The 22,211-nt window shown below is 50.9% G+C and overlaps 4 protein-coding genes across 4 annotated transcripts, besides 3 other annotated features; 1 reads left to right on the top strand and 3 right to left on the bottom strand.

Moving 5' to 3' along the window:
* Nucleotides 1–521: 521 nt before the first annotated feature.
* Nucleotides 522–2,692, top strand: FPSE_10027 (uncharacterized protein; the record flags this gene model as incomplete). Its single annotated transcript, XM_009263144.1, has 4 exons — nt 522–755; nt 837–1,809; nt 1,865–2,391; nt 2,447–2,692. The coding sequence occupies 4 exons, from the start codon at nt 522–524 to the stop codon at nt 2,690–2,692; spliced, it is 1,980 nt and encodes a 659-aa protein (XP_009261419.1).
* A 689-nt stretch (nt 2,693–3,381) lies between these two features.
* On the bottom strand, nt 3,382–10,489 carry FPSE_10026 (uncharacterized protein; the record flags this gene model as incomplete). The annotated part of the gene is made up of 2 exons (XM_009263143.1): nt 3,382–10,433; nt 10,486–10,489. The coding sequence occupies 2 exons, from the start codon at nt 10,487–10,489 to the stop codon at nt 3,382–3,384; spliced, it is 7,056 nt and encodes a 2,351-aa protein (XP_009261418.1).
* A 3,278-nt stretch (nt 10,490–13,767) lies between these two features.
* On the bottom strand, nt 13,768–14,883 carry FPSE_10025 (uncharacterized protein; the record flags this gene model as incomplete). Its single annotated transcript, XM_009263142.1, has 1 exon — nt 13,768–14,883. The coding sequence occupies one exon, from the start codon at nt 14,881–14,883 to the stop codon at nt 13,768–13,770; it is 1,116 nt and encodes a 371-aa protein (XP_009261417.1).
* Nucleotides 14,884–15,823: 940 nt separating this feature from the next.
* Nucleotides 15,824–15,850: a repeat region.
* A 1,125-nt stretch (nt 15,851–16,975) lies between these two features.
* Nucleotides 16,976–17,000: a microsatellite.
* Nucleotides 17,001–18,205: 1,205 nt separating this feature from the next.
* FPSE_10024 (uncharacterized protein) lies at nt 18,206–21,480 on the bottom strand (the record flags this gene model as incomplete). The annotated part of the gene is made up of 2 exons (XM_009263141.1): nt 18,206–21,017; nt 21,074–21,480. The coding sequence occupies 2 exons, from the start codon at nt 21,478–21,480 to the stop codon at nt 18,206–18,208; spliced, it is 3,219 nt and encodes a 1,072-aa protein (XP_009261416.1).
* Nucleotides 18,495–18,533: a microsatellite.
* Nucleotides 21,481–22,211: the final 731 nt, after the last annotated feature.

The raw sequence follows: 22,211 nt of genomic DNA on the forward strand, positions 1-22,211 counted from the left end.
TGGGCGCTAGCATCATGGAGAGCTCCAGCCTACCTCCAAAGGAACCTGGAGCTTAGACGTCAGCCCCTGTTCGTTTCTCCAATGTACACGTGATTTCTCTTTTAAATGCAGTGGGGCACGTATGTAGGTGCATAGATTGAATGCATTTTAATTAATCGTTCATTCCTTTATCTGCTTATGTATATAAGTCTATTATATTGACTAACAAAACGGTTGAGCAACTACCTATATAACAATGTACCGAAATAGTACTTCGCTGAGTCGGTACCTGTTGACCGTTAGGGTTGAATCTTGGGGAAGGGCCCAGGCCCATGCGCAGTACGGCGTGTCCGGGTCAGGACAGTCCCTCATTTTGATATGCAGCGGTTTTATCTTATCTGGGTTACTACTCTATTGTTAGGTACTGACTGTAGCCACATCTACCATCTCGTTCATCTTTTGCCTCCCAACTCCAATTCTCTCACCAACATCACCATTCTCGACTTCAACACTTCAAATCCCAGAGAAGAGAAACTCACAAAATGTTAGACTCATTCGAGATATTAACCACTTCGGGTGTCGTCGTCTGGTCGCGCACATACACTGCCATAAACCCTTCCATCATCAACAACTTCATCGCCGATACCTTTATTGAAGAGAAGAGTGGCGCCATTGCCCTCAGCGACTCGAGGTCAGCCTCTGCCAATCCTCCTTACAAGAGCGACCAGCACACTCTCAAGTGGACTCTTGTCAAGGAATTGGGCATCATCTTCGTCGTGAGTACTTTACTTTTACTTGTCATGATGGCTTCTTTTGCCCCCGATCCTCGGCGCTGACGTCCCCACTCCCATCCTCAGGCTGTCTACCGATCCCTCCTACACCTCTCATGGGTGGATAAACTCGTCGACAATATCAAGACCATCTTCGTCAAGCTCTACGGCGAGCAATTAACGAAGCCGCACACGACCCTCGTCGAATGCCATGCCTTTGATGAATACTTCGACGTGCAAATCGAGGAGCTCGACCAAACTAGTACCAAGGTCCCCTCCACCACCATCACGGCCGGCGCAATCCCATTAGAAGAGGAAATCATCCCAAGAAATACCGCCGACGAACCTCCTGTTGCGCCAGGTTTAACATACCGAGGGCGCCACCTCAATGGACCTCATGATGCCCTGTCAGCTGACGAGTCTACCCCCGCCTTGACTCCAAATGGATCGCGACCCGGCACACCAAGCAATCACCTCCTCTCCGCAAAGGGTGGCCCTATCGCAAAGATCTCGCGACGTGCGCGCAAGGCAAAGAACCAAACGTCCGCTCCCGCCTCTTCCGGCGACGAAGCGCCCCGAAAGAAGAAGACAGCCGTCAAGAAGGGCCGTAAGTGGGACGCCGATGGCTTCGCGGATGAGGACGACGATGTCCAACTTGACTACTCCAAAGCGCAAGCCACCAGTGATTCGGAAGCTGAAGGAAGGTCAACCGCCTTGGACGAGATCGACTCAAATACATGGGGCTCGACGTCAAAGGGCAAGTTCGTGTTGAAGGACTTGGGTGATGAGGTTCACGAGATCTTGGCCTCGGAAGCAGAGAAGGCAGCAGAAACAAAGTCACAATCCAAGTCTGGTCTTTTGGGTACCGGTGTTAGTGCCATCAGTGGTCTCTTCCGTAATGTTGTCGGAGGCAAGACTTTGACCAAGGAAGATCTCGACAAGGCTATGAAGGGCATGGAGGAGCACCTGCTGCAGAAGAACGTAGCCCGAGAGGCTGCTGTCCGACTTTGCGAAGGTGTGGAGAAGGAGTTGGTTGGTGTCAAGACTGGCAGTTTCGAGAGTATGTTTTAACCCCAACCTTACACTACGAACCCAAATACTAATGTGTGCAATAGGTATCAACGCCAGGATCCAAGCCGCTATGGAAGCCTCGCTAACAAAGATGCTCACCCCCACATCATCGCTCGATCTTTTACGTGAGATTGACGCCATCACTGCTCCTTCAGTGACATCCCTCCGCAAGCCCCGTCCCTATGTCATGTCCATTGTCGGCGTGAACGGTGTGGGCAAGTCCACCAACCTTTCCAAGATCTGCTTCTTCCTTCTCCAGAACAAGTACAAGGTTCTCATCGCCGCCGGTGACACTTTCCGTTCCGGTGCCGTCGAGCAGCTTGCTGTTCACGTCCGCAACCTCAAGGAGTTGACGGCCCGTGAGGGTGGTCGCGTTGAACTTTACCAAAAGGGTTATGGCAAGGATGCTGCCACTGTCGCCAAGGATGCTGTGAGCCATGCTGCGCAAGAAGGTTACGACGTTGTCCTCATCGACACAGCTGGTAGAAGGCACAATGACCAGCGACTCATGTCTTCTCTCGAGAAGTTTGCCAAGTTTGCTCAGCCTGACAAGATCCTCATGGTTGGCGAAGTAAGTGACTATTTCCCCACACTATTTGCTGTTCGCCTGTTAACAAATCTACAAGGCTCTCGTTGGTACCGACTCAGTCGCCCAAGCCCGCAACTTCAACGCTGCCTTCGGCGCTGTCCGCACACTAGACGGCTTCATCATCTCCAAGTGTGATACTGTCGGCGACATGGTTGGTACTCTTGTCAGCCTCGTTCATGCAACCAACGTTCCGGTCCTGTTTGTTGGCGTGGGTCAACACTATTCAGACCTGCGTAACTTCTCAGTGAAATGGGCTGTAGAGAAGTTGCTGAGCAGTAACTAGAATATATATTATACACTTTGGACACCAGAGTCATCGCGGATTCACATAGCAATACCAGGATATAAATAATGAAGCAAGACAAGCTTGGCGTTTTGTCAAGAACCATTCTAAATTTATACTAAATTGAATTGAATGCTCAACAAACTGATGGTAGTCACAGCATGCCAGGATGTTCTTGAAATTAACTCATTAAATCTCATTCTAATTGTTCTTTTGAGAGTGAATTATGATTATATACAACAAGCAATCGTCTCGAATGCGTTGTCGCGTCGAAATGACATTTACCACACCGCTATGCAAACGACAGTGAGGGAAGTACTGAAATATCAAAACCTGTTGAACCGAAATCGTTTTTTTTTCTGTGTTTTTCCCTTTTCTTATAAGCTTTCACGGTTATCTTTTATAAGATGAACCTCCAAAGACACAGGCTTCCTAACGGAGTGAAAGAATTAAAGGCAAAGAATGCTCGGCGAAAACAAAAAACAAACAAATCCCAATCTGTGGCATAAACATGAATCCAAAAGGGGGTATCTTTCTAGGTTCGCAGTCTCGGTGAAACTGGTATAATAATGTGCAGCGCAAATACTTATGCATCAGCCGTTTTTTTGTTGTGTTTGACAAAGGAAATATTGCTTATAAATAGTCATGACATGCGTCTCCCGGATCAAAGCAGAGATGCCTTTCTTCCACTAATCCTCGAAGAAATCATTATCATCAAAATCCCCGGGCTGCGCATCCGAATCATAGCCGCTCGTTCGCATCATCGGAGGAGTCATGGGCTCATCCTCTGATTCGATAAGCGGTGGTGTGGCGATGGCTTGTTCCGCTCTGTGTGAGGTATTTGAAGCTCCTCGTGCTCGTCCAGGGGCATGGCTTTGCGACGGAAAGCGACGCCCAGTGCTGGCAAACGCAGTAGGCTGAGGCTTGTTGTCAACTGGCGGTGTTTGTCGTACGCTGGAAGCGGGAGGTGTCATGAGACCACCCATAGGCTTGTTCTGGGAGGTTGAGTTGCTGCGCGAGGGGGTGGCTCTTTGTCTAGGGGCTGGAGAACGAAGGACGCCAGAGAGGCTGCTGAGCGAGGACTGGCTACGGTTACCCTTTCGCCAGTTGCCCCAAGCAGCCGCCAAGGGTCCAATAGTTTGCGCCACTCGAGGCGTAGCATTCTGAATTGTTTGGGCGATATTGGGTAGGTTGATGGCGGAGCCACCGTTCATAGCCCTCTCTCGCTCCTGTTCCTCCATCTGGAGATTTGCCTTGAGTCTGATCGCGGCATCCTTCACTGCGTCACGATCAAACGAGTCGCTTTGAAGGGCTGCGATAATGTCCTGCAAGTTCTCGTGCCTGACGGCAAGGAGCTCCCGCAACCAAGTGATTTCGTCATCACGCTTAGTGATCTTGGTGCTGGCTTCGGGGTCAGTCTTAGATAGCGACTGCTCCAGCTCCTCGATGCGCTGCTCGCGAGCCTGAAGTTGTTCTTGGAGGACCATGATGGATTCACGGAGAGCCTGGGGAGAAATCCTTTCCGGCAGATCGAGATCACGAGTGGCCCTTCTGGGTTGGGTTACATGAACGTTAACATCGACTCCTGCAGATTTGGCAGCTTGTGCGGCAGCGGCGGCAGCCTGCTTCGCAATCTCAAGCTTGTCTTCAAGATGGAGAATGCGATCTTGAAGATGCTCAGTCTTGGAGGCTGACAAACTGAGACGTTCAAGAAGGTGTTGCTCAGTCTTGTGGGCATCCTCCTGGGCATTGTGAACTCGTCGCTCATATCGAGTTTGCAGATCCTCCATCTCGTTCTGATGCTTGCGAGTGAGTTCCCCAAGCTCGACTGTCTTGGTGTTCTCGGCCTCTTCAAGAAGCATCTCGTTCTGAGCCTTGGCGGTGTCGACATCAAGTCTGACATTATCAAGCTCGGCACGAAGCTTGGAGTTCTGCTCTTCAAGTTCCTCGCGGATGTAGTTGACTTGGTTGTTGGCGGCATCGATCTCGGTTTGTAAAGCCATTCGAGTTCTCTTGACTTCACTAAGGCCGGATTCGCGGGCCTCCTCAAACTCACGTTGGTAGCGCATAGCCTTCTGCTCGAGTTTGGAGTTTTCGGTCTTCAGCTCGCCAATGATGCCTTCCAGGCGAGCGCATTCGTTGTTTGCACGCATACCAGATCGTTCGTTTGATTGCAGGCGATCCATCTCGATCTCCAGACGCTCGCGGGTCTTAGCCTCGGCTTGAAGACGAGCATCCAAGACCTCTTGTCTAGCAAGCATAGCCTGGTCCTTCTTGATGCGACGCGCATTGTCTTCGGCAATTTCACGAGCAGCCCTGCCCATGTCGTCTTGAAGAGAGACAAACTTGCCACGCCAAGATTCGCGGATACGTTCATTCTCCTCAAGCTGAGTAGTGAGAGTGACGAGGGACTTCTGCATGTGCTGGTTGTCTTCCAATGCGCGGTTCAACTCGGCACCCTTCTGTCGAGCAGACTCGTCGTAACGCTCAGCCTCGGCACGCCAGTGGTGATTGTCTTGGCGAACATCCTTGAGCTCGACTTCCATAACCTTGCACTTGGAAATGGCTTCGTGCTGGGCCTGGGTGGCATTGTTCTGAGCAGCCTCCAATAGAGCGATACGCATGGAGCTCTTGTTGTTTGCTTGCTCCAGCGAACGCAGCTTATGGTCTCTCTGCTCAACCAGTTCGCGGAGACGAACCACCTCTTCAGCAGCGGTCTCTTGGTGGACACGGGATTCGGTAAATTTGTCTTCAGCAGCTCGGCGAGCAAGAATTGATTCTTCGCTGAGTTCTTCGGCTCCTCGAAGTCGCTCCTCAAGGTCAGCCACACGCTGGTCGAAAACACTACGGTTAATGATCTCGACCTCAATGCGGGTTTCGGCCGTTTGAAGTTTGCGCACAAGCTCAGCTGCCATATCCTCGGCGGCACGTCGCTCAGAAACTTCGCTCTCGACCTTAGTCTGCTCAAAATAAAGACGCTGCTCGAGGTCGGTGATCTTATTCTGAAGCTCAGTAATCTTCGAGTTTTCAACTTCATCGGATTTAGCAGCAGCAGGTGCGCTAGCCTGAACAGCCTCCTGGATCATCTTCTTCAGAACATCATCGCGGTTGGCGTTGTGGTTAGACTGCTGCTTGAGTTCTTCCAGGGCTTCGAGGATAGCCGTGGGAAGGGTTTCTGAAAACGCTTGTCCAGAAGCAGGGGCTGGCGAGGCCTCCAGGTTGCTGCGCTGCTGAGCCTGCAGTCCTTCCATGACTGCAATTCGAATCTGGTCTAGGCGACGGTCCCTTCGAGGGCTCATGGAGCGGCGGAACATAGGCTCCTCATCCTCGTCATCGGCGTCACTTTGTTGAAGTTCGGCAGAAATGCTGCGCATATCGCGGCGAGAAGAAGGGGTACCACGGGCACGGGTTGCCAGAACTTGTTGGATAGAGAAAAGCGTCTTTTCCATTGGTTCGAGACGAGATGCCAACAGATTGCCGACGACTTGGTTGACGCGGCCGTCGAAGAACTGGGCGCGGTTTTCCAATTTGTCATGCTCATCCTCAGTAAAAGCACCCTCCCAGTCGCTAGCTGGCAGGCTCTCACCATCGATAGCATCACCTACGTTGGCCAGAGGGGGGTCGAGGAAGGGATCCTCGATCTCTGTGCTGGGCATGGGTTGGACAGAACTTCCGGAGAGGGCGTGATACTCCCGGGGAGTTAAACTGGCCTCTTCACGGGTGTAGTGGTCGCCTGCAGGCTCCAATTTGTAGGGCGAAGAGTTGGCAACAGCGGACAGGTTACGAACCGGGCTGCTCTGCTGCCACTGACCAGATTCATGAGTTTTGTTAACACCCATGGTGGGGTTATCAAAGAACTGGTCCATAACAGCATCAATTTCCTCAAAGGTGGGCTCGTTGCTGCCACGACCACCAGCAGGCAGCGCAGTAGCTGAAAGCTGGGGCACCTCGTCCTCTTCGACTGATGAGACGATGTCATCCTCGACGGGTACAGGAGGGAGAGGTTTCTCCTCAGGCGTAGGGCTCTTAGCGAATCTGGAAGCAGCCAGACCCTTAGCCGGCTTAACAGGATCGGCGAAGCGAGAAGCACCGAGTCCCTTAGACGATGTCCTTGGAGGTTGATTGGTGTTGAATCGAGAAGCGCCAAGGCCAGAAGTAGCGGCGGCAGGTACAGGGCTAGCCTCGGGGGAAACGTCAGACACCTCATCTTCTGGCCCAGTCTGCGTGGTTTCCCCATAAGAACTCGCACCCGGCTTGAAGGCTTCGGCATTGGCATTGGCAGACAAAGTCTTCTTGTGACCATGTGTGAAGTCTTCTTCGCCAAAGGGACGGGCATCGTTGAAGCTTTGCATATCCTGGTTGGATTCAAACTCAAAAGGCTTCCAGTTGTTCTCAGTGGCCGAGGCCACAGAAGGCGCCACGGATGGAGCAGCGGTGGTAGCCTTGGTATCGATTTGATCGGAAGTGAGCATAGAAGACATGGATGTATCAGCAGGCAGATGCTCATCCTGCGTTGTTTGTTGAGTTTCTTGCGGCGAACCATCTTGTTCATTAGGCTGCTCTGCAAACAACGGCACGTCATCGCCGTCAGGGGCAGAGCTGCGTGCTCGCTTAAATCTGGTTTCATCAGCAGTAGGTCGACCATCAGCATCGAATTGCTCCTCGAGCTCTTCCGATTTAGCAGATGATTGACTTGATGGTCTAACAATTGGCACCGCCTTGGACTTCTTGCTCGATTGCAGTTCATTAGAGCTGAGGTCAATGCTTCCGAAGATGCTACCATGTTTGCCCTGACTGACCGGGCTGGTGAAAGAATCAGAGTTGGGCGTGAATGCAGGTGCAGTAACATTGAACTTGGGACCCGTAGTAGAGAAGCTGAAAGCACTTTCGCCTGGTGAGAAAGGCGGGGCATTCACATTGATCTTGGCCGGCGTAACGTGTGAAGTCTGCTTCGCGGGTGGGGAGCTACACATGTTTGCACCAGAAAAGTCAGTGTCGGCTTGGAACACTGCAGGTTGGAAACCAGCAGGTTCGAAGGTGCTGGCAGTAGGCTGGAAGCTGCCAGCGCCAGGCATGAAAGCGCTTGCGCCAGGTTGGAAGCTGCTCGCGCCGGGATGAAAGCTTCCTACGCCAGGCTGGAATGCACTGGCCGTTGGTTCGAAGGCCTTAGCAGCAGGTTCAAAGCTACTAGCACCTGGTTGGAAAGTGCTACTCTTGCTGCCGAAGTCGAATTGGCCAGGAGTAAAAGAGCTGGCAGGGTTGAATTTAAACTCCGGTGCCTGCACATTAAGCTTAGACAGCGAGGGTTTGCTGGCATGACTTGAGCGTCGATCCATCTTGTTGCCGCTGCTGACTGAGCCGGAGTCGTTCCAGGGGTTGCTGGCTGTGGAGAAATTCTTCTGGTGGCCAAATCCAGGGAAATCGATCTCCTGGACAGGTGTACCAAGATTGCTAGGGTTGGTCTCAATCTCGTAAGCCTCGTCAGTTTTACGAGACTCGGGGATTTCGTTGAGGCTGCTGAACTTAGTGAGGTTGCTCTCATCAGCAGTGACGCTGTTTTCATTGTGGTCACGGAAGTAACCTTGTGACAGTGAGTGGCCACGGCTGTGAGGTCGAGGATGATGCAGTACAAGGGGTTTCGACTGCTCATTAGCAAACCGTTCCTGGACGGGGAACTGATTGGGAGCTTGGTGGCTCTGTGCAGGTACAAAAGGATCTGGGAAGGCTGCAGGCTGCTCGTTTTGAGGCTGTGGATTGTAGTCCTCATGCTCCAACTCGTTACGAAGTTGCTCTTCCAAGTGATACTCGGCATCATCAATCTCAGCTTGCAGAGTGTCGGTGTTTTGTTGTTGAGACGGCTCCGGTGTCATCGAGGGACTCTTGCTGGGGGCTTCTTCCTCGTCCTCTCGAACCTCTTGCAGACGAGGGGAGTTACGAGCAGGCTGCAAATATGAGAATTGCTGGTGAGGCATCATAGGATATTGCAGAGACTGGTGACGTTGGTGAATGTTCATGCCAGGGCTTTCTGGTCCTCCATAAGGCGAATGAGGAGACATCATGCCCATGAGAGAAGGTGAATCATGGCGGTTAAGGCCAGGCCACCCTTGCGGGGGTTGTTGGAAACCGAAAGGCGAACTGTTGGCAGGAAACGAGATAGATTGCCTGGGGTTGAACTTGCCGGGCATGCCTCCAAAGGAGAGTGGTGAAGCGCCATGTGATAGGCCGGGGCTGTTTGTGGATGGTCGTGTGAAGTGGCCAGGCTGAAATCCAGGTATGCCATGATTGCTGGAGGCTGATGATGTTGGTAGAGGTGGAGAGAAGGGGAGCGGAGGGTATTGAGCAGACGGCTGGCGGCTGAGGTCTGTTGTAGCAGGCGAGGGCTTGGGCTCGTCATCACCAAAGGATACGCCAAGCGCCCGTAGTTTGGCCTCTTGAAGATCCGCCTCGTACTTCTTCCAACCATCCAAATCAGGAAGTGTGACCTGGAAACTACGCTGTTCCCTTTCCTTAACCACGTCATCGAAATCGGGCCAAGTATCTCGAGTTTGAGAATCCGCTGTGCCTTCTACTTGGTAGCCCTCGACCTCCAAATCAAACCCTGAAATATCGTATCCGAGCTCACCCCAAGAGGCAAACATTCGTTCTATCTCATCCTGGCGGAGGGGCATGGGCGCACTGCCAGGTTTTCCTCGTCCAGTATCCCGTGGGATAAGAACCATGATATTCTTGCCTCTCCATGGGACCTTCTTTTTCAAGCGAGGTGTCGGTGCAGGCTCCTTGGGAAGAGGCTTTCGTGTGCCCTTCTTCGGTGTTGCGGGCAGCGCAGGTTCCCCCTTGACAGTGCCATTGGGGATACGCTTATCTGTAGTTTCTGCGACAGGTACTTCCGAGGTAGGGGCGGCCTCAGACCTGTCGCTAGCCGCATCATGCGTTGCTGGTGCGGCTTCGGAGGTCGCCATACTGCTGTTTTGTCCCGTTTTGGGACTTAGGGAATCCCCTGGTCTGAGAGTCTCGATACTAGATCTGGCCCGAGGTTGGTGCGCAGATCCTTCTCGAGACACGTTTCTTGATCTCCGTAGGGCTCGTGGAGTGCGAATTTCACCCTCTTCCAGCCAACCAGGTTCGGAGCCGCTCAACGAAGAGTTCTCGTCTTCACTTCCGTCACTGAACCAATGTCGACTCTCTTCGTTGGGGTCGTCGGTTGTATGAGTGCGTATCCAGTCTTCAGTAAGTCCACGGGTCGGTCGGCGAGCACGGTTTGCAAGGACAGCGGCGGCAGCACTCAGCGAAGAGCTTTGTGGATCTGACTGCGATCGTAGTAGATCAGGAATTGGGCGGAGAAAGGGCGTCTCGATGTCCAGATGGTGGATTGGAGATTCGTCTGAGCCTTCACTACTCACGCTTCGACGACGGAGGTTGCTATCCGATTCAGGATATGGGGAACCCCAGCTAGCTGTAACAAATTGGGTCGCCTCGGGAGGTGGTGTCCTCAAAAATTGTAGAGCTCTTTCCGGAAGTCGAGGAGCTTGGAGAGTAACAAGGACGGGAGAAGACTCTATCTCCTCTTCGCCGTCGATAGTTGAAGTGTTCGACAAAGCTGGTGAGGCCGGTGAGGCAGGGCGGGATCGAGAGGGTGAAGCTCCGTGACCGTCCTGTGCGGATGCACCAGGAGGAGCAGCTGTTGACGTTGTAGAAGACGTCTTTACAGTAGCCTGTTCATTCGGTGGCTCCCAGTCAGCGGCTGTCAGTTATGCAGTGGCGTCTGGAGACGAATGTGTGCTCTGCAAGCTTACACATGTCCAAGACCAAAAGGAGGGAAAAGTGGTTCAGTTTACTCACTCAGGGAGATCAGTGCAGACCAAGAATACGTCTGCAGCTGAGTCTCGAATAGAGCCTGTCCTTTTCTCTCAAGGTCGGTCGCTTGGATTAAAAAGCCGATCTCGAAGGCCTGAGGAAGGGACACAGTGTTGCAAAACCAAATTCGTGGCCGGTATTTCTAACGGTCGAGGAAGAATTTAGGTGCGCGACGCGTTGTTCGACTTTATTAATAAAGGGGCGATCGGAATGACGGTTTGCCTGTGCTGCGAGCGCAGCGTAGGTGGGAAATTTCCGGGGTGTGGAAACGGACCACCAGGGGGGGCGCGAAATACCAGAAAAAAAAGTGTATATCGAGAACCTAAGGAAACGGCCTCATGAAAAGAAAAGAGTGGCCAAAAGAAGACAAGGGGATAAAGACAATGCGGCCGGACTCATCTGGGGGGTTGAATTATTATCAGTTGGGGGAGTCAAACGGCCTATAACAACGAGATGAGAGAGGAGGAGAAACAAGAAGTGGAAGAGAGGAAGTAAGTTGCGGAGCGAAGAGAATGAAATGAAGACGTCGGTCTCGAATGAGAAGGAGGGATAGGATGAGATTACATGAGAGCTTCATTCGATAATGAGTGGTCGAGATGGAACCTCAATGCTTCATTTGGGATGTACCGGCTCGTACGTGCTGTACCTGTTGCTCCTGCCTCGAATTAGCTCAACGTCAGTGCTAACTGCTAACCAGTCCCGCAGCAGCCACTTCCAATTCTGGGCGTATGAGGTGTCCCAATTTTCTTTTTGTTTTGCTCCCCGTGACGCTGCAGTGCAGAGAGATTGGCAGTGATTATTCCTCTTCAGTTGGCCACTGGAACTTGACCTTACTCGCTCTTACTTACAGCACCTGGTTCCCTTCATCCTCAGACGATATCCGTACAGTCCGTACAGTAGGTACCTTCAAAGAAACGCCTTGTTCATGTTGTAATGAGACCCGCACTCTACGAGTACCCGCATTAGCACGACGTAATTTCGGCAAGGGCCCCTAGCATCTTGGAAGAATTTCGAAGCAATAAACAAGATGAAAGATAGGGGATACCTCCATCGGCATCACGGTCTGCTACTGTCCGGTGTACTCATTATCAATTTCTCGTTTCTAGACCCTTTGATCTCGGCCCGCACATCAGCACGATACGACCCGGTGCTGGTTGCTTCGCTGGCATCGCCTAACAAAACAACTCGACCTGATTGCTCAGACTTGCTGCGTGGCCTCCAGGTTTTCAGCCTGAAGTGACGGTTTTATGATGACTTGCAGTCTCTCGATCGATAGGTATGCTGAAGCTCCTTTACTTCTGCGGGCCAGGGATTTGTTTATTTTGGCCCATTTCTTCCATGATTCGAGGGATGTCCATGCATGGACATTACCCTTGCTGGGATAGACCAATAGGCGATGTGGGTTTGCTTCGTGGAACATTTCCCCGGAGTTTTAGGTCGAGTTCAGGTTGAACAACTCATCACATCGTCCCAAAACACTCACTATCATCAGGATATGGAATGCGTGATATGATAGCCTTGTACTCATCATCGCCAATGTCTTTGTATTCTTTCTCGGCGGGTCGAAGGCCAGATTCTTTGCGCTTCCCCCCTTTCTTTGTTTTGCCTCCACGCCATTGACTTTTCATGTACAGCCTACTCTGTACAGTAGGACCCTTAAATACACCGGGCCCGCACCCGCCTGTACCTGGAGCTAACTCGGGCCTCCTCCACCTTGCTATGGACTGCGTTTGGAATGCTAGCTCAGGCACCCAGCTTTCCCTTTCCAAGCTCCGTCCAGCGCCTGTGGAGGGAGAGTTATAACTTTAGTTTAGGTAATTATGCGAAACTCAAATCATGTCGATCCAACTACAGACTACAGAATGCACTATCTTGAGCGTCTCGCTTGGAGAGCACACCGATATGGGGTTCGCTTAGTTGTCGGCCCATCGTTTCATTGGGATTGTTCGCCTCGCTTCTGAATAAGAGACCGATTTCTCCGTAATATGCATCAGATCCTAACAGCACAACATCCATGCGGTGGCTGATCACTACAAGGGAACTCCTGGCTACAGCTCTACCAGAGCGACTTTTTGTGTGTAAGTACATGAGTCGAAGCACGAGACTGGGATTTTGAGGCTCTTGCACTGGCAGTGCTACTATTTATATGCTCTGATACTGATGTTAGTCGCTGGTCGTACAAGTTTGGGTGCCGTGCATATATATGTATTCTTTACCAAATGGCGGAGGGTTTTTCGTACTCTCGGCAGCTATCATTATTTTGATCTGCTAGCCACAAGCCTGTATCGGAACGAAGGAAAATCGTTCTACATCGATCACCACCTCGGCAGTTGTGTAGATCGAACACAGCCCGTCAGGTCGGGTCGCGTAATGTTTGCGGTCAAGCAAAAGGATCGATGAGTGTAGCAAGTTCCAAATACGAAAGGGCTGAACGTATACACTAAGAGCGCCAACAATGTGACTTGTATTTGCTACAATTAACAAACTACTAATCTTGTGGCAGAATGAGAGTGTGAACTTACTTGCCGATACTACAGGGTAGGGTAATTAATTACCAAGAACATCAGGGTCGAATACCAGTCTATGGTTAATAAGAGACTCAATGGAAGACGAAAACCATCGACCCTATAATAATCTCCGAGACTCATTGCGGTCCTAATTCGAACAGTGGTATTGTCAAGCAGAGGGAGGGTCAGTTAGCACTTCAGTCGACCGAGTAGTATTCAATACCCCAACCCGTGAGCACATGTCAATCACGCATAATCAATCACAATACAGGAGCATACCGTACAAGTCGATATTGACAAAGTATTACTAGTTGAGTTTATCGATACATATTGATGTAATAGGCAGGTGACCCATTCCGACGCCGATGAGCTCTAGTGGGCTCAAGGCCAGGAGAAGGAAGAAAGATCAAAGATATGTAATCATGTCCACTCTCCAGATAATTCAGAAATTGGGACTTGTACCGGGTCATGCAAATGCGAACGCGGAGTTTGTGATGCTGCTTCAGTCAATTGCAGCCGTGACTTTCGTTATCAAATTCGTACAACACTTTCTATATGAACCGTCCAAATGATTCGTGTCCGAGAACGCCACCCGCGATAACCCTGAGTCCATTTAAACCGATGAAATGGGATGATAGAGTAATAATAATGCTTTTTGATCAAACATGCTAAAGGAAAAAAGAAAAAAAGATGAAGAGGTTCGTCTTCTCATGACTAAAAGTTGGATGATGCGTTTACAGGCGTTGGTTGATGGTAATTCTCTAACGTCGACGCGAATGGGCTGCGCTGGGGACCAGCACTACCAACACTGTTGTACTCGGTCTTCTCAATACTGTGGTAAGGGCCGTTGCTGTTGGGGCGGCTGTGGCTGTTGGACTCGTCAAAGTCCATGAGACCATCAGCCTCTTCGTTGTGCTTCTTGCGTCCCCAGATTCTCCAGGCAACCAGACCAAGAGCACCGACGACAATAGCACCACCAATACCGACAACAACGCCAATAACAGTGTTGCGAGTCTTGGTTGACATGCCAGAGGAGCTGCCGTCGTCATCACCGTCGCTGAGTCCAGGTGTAGAGGTAGACACACTCGTAGTGGTCATAGTCTCGAGATCACCATTGTCGTTGGTCCTCGTGACAACGGCAATGTGGGTAGAGGTGACAGGCTTGGCGGTAGTTCGAGTGTCTTTCTCGGCTGCAGTGCTGCTGGCCTCCTCGTCGCTACCGGTTGCAGTGCTGCTGGTGTCATCGTTTTGGTTCTTGCTGCTGTTGGCGGCGGCGGTGGTAGATGAAGCAGCCGCCGCTGTCGACTCGGCAGCGGTGTTCTCGTCAGTGGCAGAAGCAGCGGCAGTAGACTGTGTGTCGTCGGTGGCCTCGGTGGGTGCAGGAGCAGAAGTCTCGGCGGGCTTGCTATCGGCAGCGGTAGATTTCTCGACAGCCTTGGTAGTAGAGCTGTCCTTGGTGGGGGAAGGCTCCGCGGGCGTGGTCTCTGCAGGTTTATCGGCAGTAGACTCAGCAGCAGTAGCAGATGCCTTTGAAGGCTCGTCGGTAGCCTGGGTAGCTTCATCGGAGGCGGTATCGACAGGTGCATCAGACTTGGAGTCTACTGCGTCCGTGGGAGCAGCTGTATCTGGTTCTGCCTGAGAAACCGAGGGTACATCGATTGGTAGTGTTGCACTTGCTATGACGTCCTCGGGTTTTTGACTAGGGCTTGCTCTTCGCATAACTCGACGCTCCTTGAGGTGGATTTTGTTGAGGTCGATCCATGATGCCTGGGCGACGCAGATAATAGCGAGAGCTACCAGTAGCAGCTTGACAAACCGTGTGGCGTACATGTCGGCGGTTGTAACTGCGGAGGGTGTCGGATAGAATGACGATGAAGGGTGATTAGACAGGAATGACCAGTCGAGATGTCGAGAGGAGCTTGTCGTCCCTGTTCAGGAGTGGTGAAGAGAAACGCGTAATGGCGCTTTAATAAACTTGCTGTTGACGCAAACTGGATATACGACCAAGTGGAGAGATCGGCTGGCTATCCGTGATCAACGTAGAAATAAATTGTCGTATGCGATGCGAATATCTGAATCGAATAAAGTGTTCGCGATTCAGAGGATGGCACTGGTTTTTATCTGCGATTATTTGATAGAAGGAAGGATTATTGGCCGTCAAATGAGTTGCGAGAGCGAGAGTAAGATCGACCAACAAAGCGTCGAAGTGGGATATGATCCTTAGTCTAAACGACGGAAATTGTTGGAGATATGTAAGTAAATAACAAAGACAGAAATAAGAGCGAGAGTGGGTGAGTCAGTCAGCGAGTGAGCGAGAGACGGTTGTATATGCAAGTCGACTATAACAGTCACGAGAAAAATGCAAGAGTCGTGTGATGAGGGTGAGTGGGAGTCTTATAAAGAGACCAGGGCTGGGCAAACAAAGGAAGATGACTTATGGAATGGAATGGAGAAGGACGGAGCGGGTCAGCAATTGGATTGCTGGGCCTCGTATTTGGCAGGCCCCAGTACAGAGTAGCCCAGGCAGTCGATATGCATGGGCATGGATCTGGGTCGGGGTGGTACTGAACGGGGGACCTTTGATGGATGGAGGCTGTGCTTTTAGGGGAGACCTACTATTATCCGCCCTTATCGCTACCAACCTCCATTTTAACACAAAGGACAATACGATAAACACGATATAATAAGCAAACGGCCTGTTGATTTTACCATGCAGTAGTGATTGTCTATCAAATAACCTCTATCATTTAGAGTTGCCTACTGAGAGAATAAAAGAAAAAAAAAAAAAAAAGAAAAACTCCAAGCTCAAGCTGTCTAAAACAAGTGCTCAGGTCGAACTACCTTAGCCGAAACAGCTCGTTTGTGGCGGCCACACCGCGCGCCGAGACTTACGAATCGACCAAGCTGGAAACGATGGGTTAGGTTAGCTCTGGTTACCTAAATCTCTGTTGTCAATTTAATATTTATTTTTACGGATAAAGTTGACCGATGATAGACTTTCGTTTAGAAAGCCACAATGAAAAGGCCTGCATGTTTCGCCTTGCGGTAGTTGTCATTAACCGATTCGACAACGTTTCTCCAACAAGGAAAATGTTGAAGATCTATTGTTTCCGTTGCTGCACGGCCGTCTCCACGGGTAGGTATGCATGGATCAGAAGCCAAGTTTTAAGTTTTCCCCTTCTTCTCACATGCATGACTATTGACCACTGACTGTTAGGGACGAACTGACAGGAGACCTAACCTACCTGTGCTGCACAAGTCATAAGCATGGCTGTGGCTGTTCGTATAACCAACCCGTTCTCACATGTCAAATCTCTTAGAGGTTGTCTCTTTGATGCTGTGCTGATTCTATATTCCCCCCAACATCGCTACACTTTATGCTTTATGTCTGTTGATTTAGAAAACAGCCCTAATGCTTCACAAACCTATCGTCTTTACTCAGGTACATACACGTACAGTATGTCGACGTCGTTGGTGGATCACGCACCCCTGTCACGATCAGTGTGAGTCGTCGTCATCATCGTCAACAAAAGGTGATCAACAGTTTTTGACACAGATTTTCATGTGCATCAGTAGTAACAGCATAAAATATCAAAGACTTGGCGGCTCATCATCATACCCTCTGTGACAATCAACATGCAGACTGAACGGCTGCCTCTTCCTCCGTCTCCCTTTCTTCCAAGGGTTCGTTGCTACGACGTCAGTCCTTCCCTGTCAAAACTCGCCTCTACCGAAATCATCACGTAAAGAAGAATCCTTACCAAATCCACTTTGCCCGTCGGTCCCATACGCACAGTAGGTCATTCACTAAAATAAAAGTGGTCGACTTCTGGGGATGACGGGAGTTTGTTATGGTCCGACCGATGTGGAAAACACCCCTAAAAGAGAAGAACAAAAATAGCATCAGACCTCATCCAAGCCAATCCCATCCCGTCCCATCCCGTCCCCTGAGCGCCAATACATACCAAAAAGTAAAACTCTCCGTCCTGCCGGGTCCTCGAGCCTCAAGGTCTCTTGTCAGTTTTTGGTCCTCTCGTCCGCTTCCATCGTCGTCATCGTTATATCTCTTGAGAAGATCTTATAGCTAGGGGAATCCACTGCTTGCAACGTGAAATCAAGGTTTAGTAATATTACTAGCATAATTGCATTGCATCCCCATCTTCCTGCGTTAAAAAAATGACAGCTGTCAGAAAGCAAGCTCTATTCAAGGTCTACGACCATGGTCTACCTCTCTCAAAGGGTCCAAAGTACATACGACGCGTGATTTGTCTTACGTGTTGCAGCATTTGGGTCATATTGTTACGCGCTCACCTAACCTTTGTTATGATTCGCAAACGGCACGACATACAAAAGACTCCGTCCAGTCAAATCCTCTCTTGTGGTCTTGTTTCATTGTTGTCAACCATTTGGCCGTAACGTGTCTTTCTTTACCAATGTCACGTCACCTCGGTTGGACCCTTTGTCGATCCCCCGTGAGGCTGTGTTCGATCATGGGGATGCTGAATGCTTAATCCAACGGATCCCCTCACTTGCCTATGTACTTATTTATGCTCTTATGGTTGAACGGCAATAAAGATGGACGAGAAAAAAGTAAGCCAAAGTGGTGTTCCTGGTTTGCCTCGAGGCCAAAGCTCATTTGCATGACTCTTCCCTTCACCCTTGGTCAACAATTCAATCTCCAAGCATTCTTATTGTCTCAACGCAGATTAACATCACCGCTGACACTGACAACAGCAACAAAAATACAGTCATTAGATGATATTGTATTATCGGGATCGCATTCCTCCCCTAGCAAAGTATGATGCGCTATAAACTAGGAAATCCAGCATCTTGAAATCAAACATTGCCTACAAGACCATGCTTTTCAGTTATAAGCCAATAAGATAACACAATATGCAATACCTCACAGGTGAAGCGACCCTAAGTCTGATAACATTTTTCCTCGATCGTAAGATGCGCATGCAATTTCTTGGAATGAAAGACAATGTGTGTAATGGATGCGTGTGGACGCTGTGGGCCAATCCGAATACCCCTAGGAAAGTCTGCTTATACCCAAGTAGAACGCCGAGCATAGAACCAATGAAATAATAAATCTTTTCCATCAAATATGGTATCTCAGTGAATGCAAAGAAACGGAAAACGAGCCTTTCGGCTATTGGCTCCAGATAGGAGCGTGTCGATATGCTGGTGAGTTATAGCTGTGGAGGACCCGGAATGGAGGGTCTTGAGCATACATTCCGCCACCCTGCGAGTTCTGCCTACCGTGAGTCGGTTGGTTGGGAACGGGGCCAGTGACATATATGTTGGGATACTGCTGAACCATGTTTGATGCCCCATAGACCAGCGCCTGGTTCTGTATCATGTAATTCTGCTGTAGTTGCTGGTTGAGAGTGTACATATCCATTGGCGCCCATGCCTGAAGAGACGATTGGGGACGAAGTTGCTGCTGTTGATATTGCTGCTGCTGTTGTTGCTGTTGCATTTGCATCTCCATTTGTTGCTGCATCTGCATCAATGTAGTGCTGCTTCTTGAGCGTGGCATACCAGGCCCAGGACGCGGCTGTGCTGGTGCCGATACCCGACGATTATGACTCGACTGCGAGATAGCCGGTCCAGTCTCTTGCGTACCGTTGCTCGAGTATGACAGAACCCTGGGTTGTTGGACAGGAAATCCCGATTGTGAACCCATGTTACCCCCTGGGCTTATAGGCATGCCCCGGTTCGAGTTACGTGACTCCGTGCGGCCATGCGAGACATAGCGGTTCTGGGGTGTTGTCCGACCATAATCTTGAGGTAGAGAAACTCGCCTGCCAGTAGGTCGAGAGTTGATGGGGAAAGAAGGGGTCATGGAACGGCTGTGCCCCTGCTTGCCTTGCGAAGATTTGGAATTTCTGTTCTGCATGCTCACAGGAGGTGAGGCTCTTGTGCGTGAGCCTTGTTGAGTCTCAATCTGAGATGGACCGAGAGACATTCGACGACTCGCTGACAGATTTGGTGCTGAGCTATTGGTACGAAGATGGGCCAACTCGGGCTTATCTCGTCGCTCTTGCGTGCCTGGCATGGTGTTGGTCTTTCGCGTCGGCGAGGGCAAGCTGCCAGAGCTGCTGGCAGTTTTCCTGGGCGCTGGCCGAGAAGACCGGGAGCTTACAGCTCGAGTCCCAGAGACAGGCCCAAAGTGCTGGGAAGATAATCCCATGGCGGTTGAAGGGCGTCTCGGGGTTGGCTCGGGCAAAGAACTTATTGTAGGACTGGCGTCCGCGCTTCGGGTACCAAACATCTGAGCGATAGACTGTCGCCAGGATTGCCGTCGAGACGGTTTCTTGGCTGCGAGTTTTTCGACACTCTTAGTTGCTTCCTCTCCTTCGAGTTCTGGCGCAATGTCAACAGTCTGGCTCTCCACACTCAAGATAGTGTGCAGAGTATCTTTGCTCGGCTCATTCCGAAGTGTTGATCGTCGGGATCTAGGCCGCGATTTGGACTTGAGACCCCGAGCATTGTTCGGCACAGTCTGTTCAACCACAGATACATCCTCCGTCTTCTTGAACGACCCCTTCCTACGGGAACCGTTGAGGAAGCGAGAGATCTTACTACCGCCCCGGGTGACATCGGGGGTTATAGCAGACAGTTGACTGTTATCATCGCTCTTTGACAGGATGATTGGTGTTGTCGCGGTGCTGGATACTCGTGGCTCGAAACTCCGGGTAGACTTCAGTGACGAGAGGCGCATCCGGCTGCCGATAGCAAATGGGGAGAATGGCCTGGTCGGACTCGTTGGGCAAGTTGAGGCGTCATCATCTACTGATGATAGAGGAACCTCGAGGTGAATTGGTAACCGATTGCGTGTTTGTGAAGGAACCAAAGAAGAAGTGCGCGTCGAGTTTGAATCCGACGGCGAGCTCATCCCCGAGGCGTCGATGTCAAGCCTTTCCGTAGCCATAGTGTTCTTTTCCGTGAAGCCGGATCTCAAGCTAGGTAATGATCGGAGAGAGACATTGGAACTGTAACCACTGTCATTGCGGGACGCGGTCCGCTGCGTTTTCTCAGATGAGGGACTAGGGATAAAGCCACTGTCAGACCTTGTCAACCCTTTAAGCATTTTGTGTTCAAGGTCCAAGTGCATTTTCTTTGGGTCTGGCTTTGAATTTGTGTCTTCTCTCAGGTGCAGAACCTCAGCAACGGGAAATGAGACAGCATTCCCGTTCTCAGACATTTGGCCATGACCTGTTCTAGATTTGTCTGTATTGCTCAAATGCTCGGCAACGGAGCTTGGAACTTGAGCGGTGACTTTTCCAGTTGTCATAGACCTTGTCTCTGCCGTGTTCAATCCTTCGTTCATCAAATTGGTAGGATTGATGGCTTGCTCATCAAAGTAATCCGCACAAGGGGTTGCTAGTGTCGACTCAGAAGCCCCTTGTTGTTTGACGTCATTTTCGGGCACTGGGGAAGTCACCGGTGCTCCGTTGGTGATGCGCAGAGATCCAAATTTCATACCACCTAGTTGCTTGTAGTCGGCTTCCACTGGCGTAACAGCTCGGCCTGAAGAGTGCGTTTGCGATGGGATTGTGGTAGGCATCGACATACGCCTTGCCATGCCAGACTCGATCGAATTGTGCCGGGATTGACTTGGAGTTGGTGGGAGACTCTTGCGGAAGCTCGATTTGCCTGAGACCGGGGGATTGGAATGGTGGGCTCTAGTTGCCACGCCTGGGGTTTGCACGACGGAGCGGCGGCGCATTGGCATGTAGAGAGACACGTCTGAATTTGTCCTGCTGATGGAAGAGCCCGCAGAATGATAGGCGTTGTTGTTGTCATCTGTTACATCCTGGCCGGCCTCATCAGAATGGATCTTAAATTTGGAGGTGATAGGCTCGCTCGGAAGCTTCTCTTTAGCACCGAGAAGCGATTTGGGCTCAGCAGCTCTCGTATTGTAGCCAGTAGAGCCACGCGGTACTGCAACGGGCATGCTATTTTTGAGGCAGTCAGCTCTATTTATCAACAAGCATAGACACGTTGCACAAACCTATCAGCGCGGGCGAGTGTGCGGTAACCGCTATCTTGGGCCATAGAGCTCGCCCTGGAGCTGTTGACGAAGCTTGGCAACCTGGGAGACTGCTCTGACTGGACTGATGACCTTCGTCGCATTGAATCACGCCGGGATTCTCTACAAGTAGGAGTTGTCACAGGACTAACACCGTCACTAGCAGGGACGGCTATACCGAGCCCAGGCGCCACCCTCCTCGTGGATGAAGCCTTATTAGGAGTAGGCGGCAGCGATCCAACAAGATACGAGTTGGAGTAGTGCTCACAATGGGGTGTCACGGCAGTAGCAGCGTATGGCAGACCAGCTGCTGTTGTCTGGCTGCAGTGAGGTGGCTTGGATAGTTTCCGATGCCCGCGAGGGGTTTCGGCGGATTGTTCATTGCCCATTGGGCCAAACTGTTTGCACTCCTGGCTCGTGAGATGCTATCGGAAGCAAGAGGTAACGGGTGCTCGGAAGGAAGCTTATGAGGCTCCTCAACGAGCAAAGACGATCGTTCACTGGTACATAGGCGCCTCCATGCCGTCAAACATGAACTATCCCGTGTTCTACTCAGGCGTGAGGAAGGATAAAGTGAGGGTGAAATGGTCGGGACTGGTATTGCAACAGGTGGAATTGGTTGGTTCTCAGAACTATGAAGAAGAAATAAAGGCAAAAGGAAGCTCAAAGATATGAGAGGTGAGGAGAGTAGAAGACAGAGAAGAGGTTGGACGAGGTGGAGTCGAGTTTAAAGATCCATGACAGTTTTGGCGGAGTTGACGGTCGCATGAGGGGAACTCCCGGACAAGGAGAACCTGGTTGTTGAGGTGAGGTATGAGATCCATGTGAGGGGTGAGACCAAACCGAGCAGGGGATGGATCATGTCGAGACGAGACGCGAGCATCAACAACAAGCCAGGCCAAGAACAGAATGAAGCAGCCACAGCCAAAGCGGATTAGTTGGTAGACGGACGAGACGGAGAAGAGCGCTGACGTGACAAAAGGCGCAGGAAATTGAAGGCTAGAGCTGCCTCTGTCCCGGACGAGACGAAATCTGAGTTTCCGCAAGCCTGGACGGGAGGAGAGATGAGATGGATTATCGCAAAATCACTACCTAAGGTACAGAGGAAGCTGTCAAAAGA

Source organism: Fusarium pseudograminearum, chromosome 2 (genome assembly GCF_000303195.2).
Source record: "Fusarium pseudograminearum CS3096 chromosome 2, whole genome shotgun sequence".
Lineage (NCBI taxonomy): Eukaryota > Fungi > Ascomycota > Sordariomycetes > Hypocreales > Nectriaceae > Fusarium > Fusarium pseudograminearum.